The 11,174-nt window shown below is 32.7% G+C and overlaps 1 protein-coding gene across 2 annotated transcripts; it reads right to left on the minus strand.

The window, feature by feature from the left end:
• Positions 1 to 2,089: 2,089 nt before the first annotated feature.
• LOC127795820 (protein indeterminate-domain 7-like) lies at positions 2,090 to 5,083 on the minus strand. Of its 2 annotated transcripts, XM_052327731.1 has the most exons (4): positions 4,707 to 5,083; positions 4,198 to 4,460; positions 3,692 to 4,088; positions 2,090 to 3,203 (listed from the first exon to the last, which is right to left on the minus strand). In XM_052327731.1, exons 2-4 carry the CDS (start codon positions 4,409 to 4,411, stop codon positions 2,405 to 2,407), a joined length of 1,410 nt encoding a protein of 469 aa, XP_052183691.1. In that variant the 5' UTR covers positions 4,412 to 4,460; positions 4,707 to 5,083; the 3' UTR covers positions 2,090 to 2,404. The 2 variants fall into 2 exon arrangements, with proteins under 2 accessions (XP_052183691.1, XP_052183689.1); XM_052327729.1 differs by having other exon boundaries at positions 4,198 to 5,082.
• Between the last annotated feature and the right edge of the window lie 6,091 nt (positions 5,084 to 11,174).

Below are 11,174 nucleotides of genomic sequence, written 5' to 3' on the forward strand. Positions count from 1 at the left end.
TTTCTCCACTCCCCAACCATTGTGCACATACATGCGTGTGTGTGTGTATATAACTGAAGAAAAGTGATGAATTCTGTACGAATTCATGTCACAATATAATTTAGGTGTTATATTTTAATTGATTTATTAAATTTTATTAAACCCTATACCCTAAGTTCACTGAATTTTTCAAAAATGATTTGATTTGGTTTGGTTTTTGATTTAGGGTTTGGAAGTAAAAATAGTTTTATTACTATTATTTTTTTTATAATTTTCTTACAGAGGAGATCTATTAAGGACTGAGGGTCACACTACTTTCCAAAGCAGGCCCATACACATGTACACACTGACCTAGACCTAGTACACAAACTGTCTATTTCTATATGTTATGTCTTGCATGACACGGATTGTACTTTTATATCATGATAGGAACACTTTTGTACTATAATACACAATCCAGTATAATTAAATTATATATATATGTGTCTCTGTGTGTGTGTGTGTTTGATTTGTTATGGCTAATTGGAGCTCTCTCTCCAAAAGCACTCCACAAGTATATATGACAGCTCACTAAATTTAGGAAAATTAATTTTGTTTTACAATAATCTCATTCACAAGATCATACAGAATGACTTAATTAACATAATAATAACAATAATAATGATTGAAATGTTTTTAATTAACACCATTATTTTGCTTATTATTATTATATGTGAGTCCTTCACATCCACCATGAGGCAAAAACTTTGAGTTTATACTTATAATAATATGATTATCAATCTTTTGGGATAGCACAAATAATCCATCGTATATATTCGAGAGCTTAATTACTGTAAGATCGTGGCTTCAAATTTGTCTCTGTGCACGTTACGATAATTTGCATCTATTCGAGGGACTACTAGGCCCCATGGATTCCAATCTACTACTTACTTGCCTGTACACTTTAAATTGAGGTGAGATAGACTACAGATTTAAAAAAGGGTAGAACGTGCCAGATTGAATGTTAATTGTGTTGTGAAGACTCCTCATATTTTTTATGATAAAAAAAAACTAATAATATGATTATCATGTCATAAAATCAACAATTTTGTATCCATTGAATCAGATTGGCTTATATACAAAAAGATTTATTTATCTCTTGTTAATTAATTTAATTATATTTTTCCTTCTCTTTGAGTTGTTTCAATGATATATATACAATACAAAACTCTTATTTGAGAGAAAATCATCCAAAATTAATGTTGCCGAATTGATATTTTTATGATACCAAGTCTATGAACTTGTAATGAAATATATCTTCTCTACAAATTAATTATTTAATTTATATAAATTTTATATATAACTTGTATTATTATTTTGAACTATACTATTAGTACATTAAGGACTACACCTTGAGTTACACAATACATATAAAATAACAAAATTACTCTTATACCTTACCATCTTACACCGTTTTATCGTTTTGGGTGAGAGATAATTCAGTCATCGCCTTATTATCATTTTATATGCATTATATAGTTGATGAGATATCAATAATATTTTTTTATTATTTTTCTAATATGGTTTGGCAGCTTTATAACAGGGAACAAAACTGATCCTTCCTCGGGATTGAATCCCATTTGTACCCACAAGAGGGGTCAAACAGCATCTCTCTTTTCTTCATTGTCTTGTTAATATTATATATCATATATATTCACTTGAAAGATACAATTTACACATGTATAATAAATTAGTACTTGTTGTTCATGTTTCTTTAGGATTTTTAGTAATTTTTGTATCCGTTATGTTTATTGAATTATTAATTACAAGTGGTATTCAAACTTTTATTTTTGCAACTTTAATGACAGGTTATATAGGGGAATCCATGGAGGGGCACCATTTAACTAGTTTTTGAAATAGTCTTCTAGCCTTTTTTTTAACTTAGCCCAAGGTAATGAATACCTATATCGAGATAATTAAGTTATTTAGAGAATATAAATACATTATATACGATCTAGAGTAATAATAAATAAAAAATTATAAAGAAAAAGAAGAAAAAATGAATCAAATTAAATTATACATGTTGCGTACTCTAAAGATCAAGAGTAAGCAAATATCATATAACAAATCATTATTCTTCCAAAAAATTGAAGTGTTTCCATGCATTAGGGTTTAGTCTCCGGGTTCTCTCATTGGGAAGTGTAACCAAAGATAAACAAAAAAATTACAAACTTTTACCATAAGAAAACCAAAGGGCATATGAAGGAAACTAAAAACTCAGACTTTATGATCTATATTAACTACAGACAGTAGTAATGTATTTAGGGTTTATAAGACTCGCTTCCCTTTGGAAGAATAAAGATGGAGAACTGCAAATTAAACTGATGAAGACCATATATGGAAAAAGAAAAGAAAAAAAAAGGGGTAATATTAAGCGCTTAAAGAACTAACCTTGCCATGATTTATGGGGCTGGTTCTGGCTCTGTTCATGAGCATTGAGACCAGCTATGGTGAGAATGTCACTGTGGGAGAGAGGTCTGAGCCCCAAGAAATCCCTTGTCATTCCTTGATGATCTCCATTGCCAAATCCACCGTGGAAGGAAGACCCAACAAAAACAGTACTTGCAGAAGAGAGAGAATTCATCATGATGTCTTGATCAGCTGAAACAGTGGTTGTACCTTCGGGTGTTGCAGAAGGGGCTGCAGCTTTGGCGCTACTCTTGAAAGGGTCAGGCAATAAGCCATGGCCAAAACCCCCACTTGCCATATTCTCCTCATGTGAGGCGAAATCCAGGCCTAGAACATGGGGGTGGTGGGGCGTCACAGATGAACAAGTTTTGGTGCTGAGTGTAGCCCCCATCTGGGCTGCTTTTTGCAGCAATGCAGTTGCAGACATGGCAGCTGGTTGGTAGTGTTGAAGGGTGGGTCCAAGCCTAGGGCTGGGGCTAGGGTTAGGGCTTGGACTTTCATGGAGCTGCGGGATCAAGTGATGATCTTGACTTAACCTTGTGCTGGGTGAAAAGATTGATGATGGTGATGATGAGCTGAGATCCACTGCCGGCGCAGCCGCTGGCGGTGGACAAGCCAGCCATGGCGGCAGCTGCTCCGGGGGCCTTGGATCAAAGTCTTGAGCAACTTGAGTATGTAAAGTTGGTGTTGATGAAGTGGTGCCAACAGTCACTGGTCTTGAACCCTCCTCTGCTAAAGCATCACAGAATGCCCTGTGAGTGATGAAGCTATCCCTCCTGCAGAAGAAAAAAAAAATAGAAAACACCAACGAAAAAGACAAAAGATCTCACCCCACAAGTAAATAAATTAATGCAAATCATAGATAAGATGCACAAAGATATCAACCACATAAACCTTCTCCTTTATCTTTCTTGTCTACTGATTGTCGAAAATCTCAGACAAAGGAAGAGAGTTATATGTTTAAGTAACCAAAAACGAGCTTCGACACAAGATTAAGGTTGCTCTATAATGATTTGAAAACAATCTCGTTGCTAAACAAGAGTAAGATTGTGTATTCCCCAGAAGTACTTTGCAATATAGGAGTTAATCTCGTACACTCAGTTCACATACAAACATAAATTCTAGGCTTTGTATATTGTTGTAAATAGTGAAATATGACTCTCTCTCTCTCTCTCTCTCTCTCATGAGCTTGCTTGCTTTAATGGTGAAGGATATATATATATATATATATACGAATAGATAGATAGGGCACGCAGTGGGTTACCTTGAGAAAAGGGTTCCACAGTCACATCTGTACTCTCTGGTGCCACAGGTCTTGGAGTGGGCTTTCCAATCCGATTGAACTGCATATCGCTTGGAGCACTTGTCGCATTTCCACTTCTTCTCGCCGTGCTTCCGGCAAAAGTGCTTCTTGATTCCGGTGAGGTCACCGAGAGCCCTCGCCGGATGATGGTGCACGCAGTTCTGCTCCGGGCACACGTACACCTTCTTCCTCACCTCTTTGCTCGCTCTCTGCTTCAGCTTCCATGGCAGATTATGCCCTCTCCTGTGCAGCTGCAGATTCTGGTCCCTCTGGAAACCCTTGTTGCAGACCTCGCACACGAACCGGTTCGTCGCCAACAGCGACCTGGGCGACAAGGCTATCACTTCTGCTTCCGGGTCTGATTCAGATGAATCCAACAAATTAAATCCACAACCCAAATTAACCAACCTTACCTTTTCTTTTCAAACACAACAATCTTATGGTAAGAAGAAAGGAAAATTTGAGACCTGGGTTGCCGGGAAGGTTTCGCTTCTTCTTGAGTGGTGGCTTAGCTTGATCGGCCGCTGGCGGAGCGAAGTAGTGGTGAGAGAGAATGGTGGCGGCTGTTTCAGGTTTGTTGGAGGAAGAAGAAAGAGTGGCTTCGGCAGAGGCAGAAGTCAAATTGGACATGTTCACTTCGGGAATTTGGTGGTTTTGTTGGATAAGCAAATCTTTCATCATTTTGCTTCTAGATGCATGATTATTAGTTTGGCAGCATCAGTCCCTGGATCTAACAAACATGATAAGGATCTGTGAGATCCAATTAACGACAAATTCAAGCCTAGAGAGAGAGAGAGATTCGTCAATATAGTAACGAGAGTAACAGAATTTGAGCTAGCTCTCAGGAGATTGGCTTTTCTTTGAACCCAGAATCCTGAGATGCCTCTAATGGGTTCTTTTTTTCTTTGGCATCAACCCAAGAGACAATTTTTGTTACCAAATACAAAAAAAGTAACCAGAGAGAGAGAGAGAGAACTGAAACTGAAGCAGACGACCCTCCAGCTACGTACTATTCTCCTTCATGCCTTGATTAATGACCAAAGCTTCCAAAACCAACAAGAAAATCCAAGACCAAGCATGCAAATATGAACAAATAAACTACTGAATATCAGATCAGACCCAGCTCAGAGAGAGAGAGACAGAGAGACTTAATTAATCCATCCAGTAGGTCGCTCGATCTGTGGCGGTCCAAAACCATAACCCTACGGAGAAATCTGACGTGCGCTTTCTGTCTTTTTCTCTGTCGTCTTCCCTGCAGCCCCATAAAAATCTTCTCTTTCTTTATTGTTTTCCCTCTCTCCCTTTAACAAAGTTTCAAATTTTTCTCTCCCCCAAAAAGAAGAGAAAAAAAAAAAACCTTTTCTTTAATGCCACCACCTTTCCCCCCTCCTAAAGTAAGCCAGAAAAGCAATATCGCTACTGTTAAAAAAAGAGAATTTGAATTGTATACGGCCGATCGATCCAGAAACTGATCAGAGAGAGAGAGAGAGGGAGACTAAGACGTCAATTTCAATGGGTTTTACATCATATAGCTACCTATGGCTATGTCTACCCAGCAAGTCGTAGACCCTTCCTTGCTTTCCACATATATACATATCTATATATATATATATACACATACACACAGATCAGACATGATTGATACATTGATTGAACCCTAACAAACATGATCATCATCCCCTAAAAAAGTTGATTATCTTCTTCTTTATCGTTTTTTCACATTTTTTTCACCATCTCTGTGTCCCTAAAGTTCAATTATTAGCAGCAAAAAGAGTTGCAATTTCTGATAATTAGCAGCAAAAAGATCCGCAATTTCTGACATTTAATTTCCATGCTCGTCAAGCTTGAGACAAATTATGAATTACCAAACCAAGACACTGAATAAATACATGAACATATAAAAACTTCAGATATATCCATTAAGTAAACAGTTTATAAATATCAAAATCTCACCATCATATCATTTCAACGAAAACATGAGCTCAGAGCTCTACCAACCACTCAATAAATTAATAAAATCAATTAGTGTGTGTGTGTGTGTGCATAGACGTACACAAATAATAATATATTCAATTAAAGGTTCAAAGCTTGTACTTATTAATAAATCATTTGGGTAATGAATACTTAATTTGAGTTTGGGTTTGTGTACCTGTAAAGATAAGAATGCATTAACAGGTGATGAAAAAGAAAATATTTTTCTTTTGTCAGTTTCTTGTTTATTCCCCAATGATTTAGATCTTGAAATGGGATCATGCTCGACCCATGTCCGAAACATACTTTCCCCAGGACCCCAGCTCACCACCTCTCTGTTATATATATAGTTATATACATATATATACTATAAAAAATTGCAAACTTACTGCAAGTACTGAGGAAGATCTTAGTGTGTGTCATATGTACAGTAGTGTAATATTTCAGATTTTTAGGAAAAATTGGGAAAATTAAGATTTATTATTCCAAACAAATAAAAATGGGTTTGAAGCCATATCTGTATCACTTGAGGGTAATTTGGTAATTTGATAAGAGATTTCGTTTGATGTAATTTTCAAAGTGGGGGTCTTAGTGTAATTTTTCAAAGGTTGGGGGGGGGGGGAGTTTACGCAATCCCTAGAAATTTTGCAAAGCTTAAGCTAAAGCTTAAATTACAGTAGTGGGTTTAGATATAATTTATAAAATTCATAAGTGTATTATCTCAAAAGTAAAGGGACAGAAATAAGGGGTTGAACTCAAATTAACCAAACTTGAGGGGCAAAAGTGTAAATTTTCAAAACCTTGCAACTTCCCGAGCAACTTGCATTGTCACTAGTGGTGTCTGAATCCCTAAAATCCAACCTAGAGATGAAGGAAGGAAGAAAGAACAAAAAAGATTTGAGAATTTAAACAAATGCGACGGTTTTCAACTCAACTATATATATATATATAAGAATAAGGGGTTTGGCCAAAAATCAACATTCTTTTGATAGTTTTTGACAATATTTGATTGAGGGCTTTTCTTTGTAGGTTCAAGAGGATTGAATTGGGACAAAAAAAAGTGTGTTTTGATGTTGGTCATGTTTTGTGTATGGTTTACTAGTTTGTCAAAAAATCAAACCAAGCCTTATTCAATGAAATCGATCAGCTTCTAAGATTCTTCTCTAGAAATTGATGGTTCAAGTAAAGAGAGAGATATAGAAGGAATAAATGAAGAGATTGGGTGTATTGGGGAGTGTTTTAGTAGAAGTTTTGAATGAATTAAGAAGTTGTCGAAAAAACCAATCCAATGAGTAAGATATGTAATAGGCATAACAGCCAAAACATTTTTTTTTTTTTTTTATCGTAAGAATCAAGGAAACCCAGTATACTAGATTGCCATTTAGACAGGGGCCATCACTTAATTTCTTCCTATAATCTATGGCAATGGAATGAATCGAGCAATCGATCGAGCCAAGTAAGTTTGTGTCAAAGACCCATGCTCGTGGCCCTCTATGTAGCAAAGGCGATATCTATCACGCTGCCTAGAATTCAAACAGACAACCTTAACATGCCTAGAATTCAAACACACAACCTTAGCAATCGACCACTTTCGCTACCCCGAGGGGTTAAACAAATTTATATTCAATGTTTTGAAATTGTACATCACTTGTTATGTCTTGAACAAATTTATATTACTTTTTTTTAAATCAATTAACTTGGATGTACATACAAATATTGTTCATTAGAAGTGTATATTTTATTTTAAATTCAATTTAGACTACATTCTTACTAAACTCTAATTACCTGTCTTAACCTTGTTTTCATTGAGATTACTATGTTAAGGGATAAAAGAGAAATTTTTGAAAACTTTAAGGTTAAAGTGTTATAAGAAAAAATGTCAAATTCCAAACACAAAAAATGGGGTGTTACGGTAGTGTATGAACAGTTGAAAAGTGAAATATGTGCATATATATATATATATATATATATATTAGAAGTTTGCCTCGTATTATGAGTAATTAAAAAATAAAATATTTTAAATAAAAATTCATTATTAGGTAACAATTGATAGTTCATGAAGTTCAATTTTCTTTTTTCTTTTTATTTTTTTTTGTTTTCGTTAATAGAGGAACCAAGATTCTGAAAAATCTTAAATTGAAGACCACACCAGTTAAGGTCAAAACTAAATCGATATATTTTTTTTTATTTTTTAATATAAAATTAAAAAAAACCAATTTAAACCAATTTTTTAAATTTTTTGATCCAACTTATAAATTTAAACCAATTTTTTTTAAAAAAAAAAACATTAATAGAAGGAACTGGGAAATGAATTGTTTCAAGTCTAGACCTATCAATTTAAACCAATTTTTTGATCCAACCTATAATTTGAACTAAGTCGACTTGATTGGTTGGATTGAAAAAAAATTTAATATATTTTTCTCTATTGATAAGGAAATAAATTAATAAAAATATATAACCAATGTGATTAATATAAGATAATTTGGTGTACCTAAGATTAATAATATTAAGATAATACATTATTATAATACTTAAACAGGGCATCTTCTGATAAATTATTACATGAAAATGACAAGCACACAGTTAATTAATCACATTATTATAATACACATTATTAGTTGTAGTCTCATATTGAAATGATTTTTAATTACATTTCTTGTAAACAAAAATTTAAAACTTCTGGCTTTGAAATGGATTACCTCTTTATCCCTCGTGGCAGTGTATAGACAGTTCGTCGCACGCATTTAAAAAATTGAAATATAATAAAGTTATGGATTTAATTTTATTTCTGTATAAAATTATACAATCACATGTGTTTATCTAATTAAGGGGTCAAATCCTCTGTTTCAATTTAAAACGAACATGTCTGTACACTTAGATCGAGTTCAAGCGAATCGTGAATTTTATAAAATGTGAGATGTCTCGATCGAAAATTATCTATGTACAAGGGACTTCTCAAATTTTTCATGTTACAAAAAAAATGAATTTTTTGATTTTTAATCATTATTATTCTATTAGAATAATAAAATAATTTTTTATTTTTAATTTTAAAAGATCACTCATTCTATACTTTAAAAAAATAAAGATTTCAAGTTATTATTATTATAATGATAATTTTAAATTTTATGAGTTTAATTATTTTAATAATTTATTTAATAAAAAATATATATATACACTACTCAAACACTTAAGTTTGATACTTTTATTTACATTCTGTATTAATCTCTTATATATTCACATTAATATAATATAAGATATTAATCTAAAATATTATTATAATTTATAAATAATAAATTTAAAAATCTAAATAATATTATATATATATAGACATATTTGTTGACAAAAAGCATCAAGTGTAAAGGAGAATGATTTGTGAGGAGAGAGAGAGAGAGAGAGAGAGAGAGAGAGAGAGAGAGAGAGTGTGTGTTCACGGGATGGCATTGGCATTGGGATGGGATGGGATGGGATGGGATGGCAGCAGCTCAAAATACACAAGCCATGCATGGCCCCTACCTTTTATGATTGAAAGACATCAGCCTGCGGGCCCCACCTCCCATGATCACCATCATCATCAATCTCTCCTCATGATCAATCATTTTCTTTTCTTTTCTTTTCTTTTCTTCCAAACAGTTCAATTGTGCTAGTGTGTGCAGGATCTAACTGTCCAAAGGATTTGACAAGGTCAAGCTCCCCTTTCTCTTGTATTAAATACTTTCAGTCTAAACAGTGTAACCTAAATAAATAATAAAAGTAAAATAACAAAATATACATTATATTATTTATATCAAAATATAAAAATTAAAATGAAATGACAAAATATATATTTCTTGAAATAATCACCCTTGTGACGACCCCCAATATTCGTACGCTCAATTACGTTAAAGGAGATAAATCGCAGATTGAGCCTTTAATTTTTACATAAGACGAGAATCGAACTCACAACCCACTGAATTGACATCAACATATTGCTCATTTAACCACTCGACCTATGCACTGAGAGCAACAAAATATATGTTTCTTATACTTTGATGTAAATAATGTAATTTATATTTTGTCACCTCACTTTTTTTTTACATATAAAAATATAAAAATTAAATTAATTTAAAAATATAAATTTAAACGTGTAATTGAAACAACAAAAAATTTGAATGAACGTACAAAAAAATATAAAAATATAAGGACAAATTTTACAAGAGAAAGCCATTTTTTTCAAAAATACCATTTGAACCCTTAAATTTGTGACATTTTTAGTAACATTATATTAGTGTTTTTTACATTTATATTAATTTGACGACATAGTATAGAACACTAATATAAAATATTACCACAAGTATTAAATTTGAATGTTTAATTAACATTTTCATTAAATTTGACCTTTTATTAATATTTTATATTAATATATTATATATTAATATGACAAACAAGACACAGACATTGAGTAGTATTAAGAAGTGTCAAGTTTGAAAGGTATTGCATAAAAAAATAAAATGGTCCCACTCGGACTGACTCGGTGAGAGAGAGAGAAGTTTGAAGAAAGGAATATTTTTGCCGGCCACCTGAAAACGAACTCTGCCATCGCTCACCCGCAGCCTCACCAGTCACCAGTCACCAGTCACCAGTCACCGTTCGCCAGCCATGTGTCTGTCACCCTCAGTTACCCGACTCCCAGTTCCAATCACTGCTCACCACGTGTGGTGTCGGCCAAGCGATGGACCCACGAGGATAAAAAAAAAAAGAAACCCAGAATTTAGTAAATTTTAACTTTGATTTTATTAAATTAAATTTTAGCATTTAATAATTAATTTTAACATATAATTTATAATATTTGTCAAACCAATTGAAAAAATAACACGAACACTGTTTACTGAGTTAATGAACGCAAAAACAAAATTGAAAAATGAATATGATACAAAATAAAAATAGAAAAATGATATTTTTTTAAATAAAAATGAAAATATAAAAAAATGTGTAAATAAAAAATATAGAGATATTTTATAAATATAATTTTTAATATAAAAAATTAAATCAAAAATATATTTATGCTCCTAAACTTTTACATTATTTTTTTGTGAAATCCTAAATTTTTCGTGGTTCAAAACATGCCCTTGAACTTAGGGTGTGTTTGATTGGAGAATGAAAATTGTGATGAAATTCTAATTTTCTAAAATTTCAATTCTCACCCCATCTACTAAAAATTTCAATTTCTTGATTTCAAGAAAATTTTTACTTTTCAAACTAAAATGAAATTCGAATTCCATAAAAAAAAAATATTTGATAAAATTTTCTAAAATTTGAATGATAAATGAATTTCACCCCTATTTTTTACCCTTATCAAATGCGCCCTTAGATTAAAAAACATATTTATGTCCCCAAACTTTTTATGTCTCATGCATTTCCTCTAGTTGCTTCTCCCTAGGATACGTCTCTTATAAAAAACTTTACCCCTACACTAGTCTCATCTCTTATCCCCTCA

Source organism: Diospyros lotus, chromosome 2 (genome assembly GCF_014633365.1).
Source record: "Diospyros lotus cultivar Yz01 chromosome 2, ASM1463336v1, whole genome shotgun sequence".
NCBI lineage: Eukaryota > Viridiplantae > Streptophyta > Magnoliopsida > Ericales > Ebenaceae > Diospyros > Diospyros lotus.

Bases quoted from the DNA above. Each gene is read 5' to 3' on its own strand.
- LOC127795820 (XM_052327731.1), bottom strand. From the start codon at position 4,411: ATGATGAAAGATTTGCTTATCCAACAAAACCACCAAATTCCCGAAGTG. The intron at 4,089-4,197 runs GTCTCAAATTTT...CATCTGAATCAG, and splicing joins AAACCTTCCCGGCAACCCAG to ACCCGGAAGCAGAAGTGATA. The intron at 3,204-3,691 runs GTAACCCACTGC...TTTCTTCTGCAG, and splicing joins TGTGGAACCCTTTTCTCAAG to GAGGGATAGCTTCATCACTC.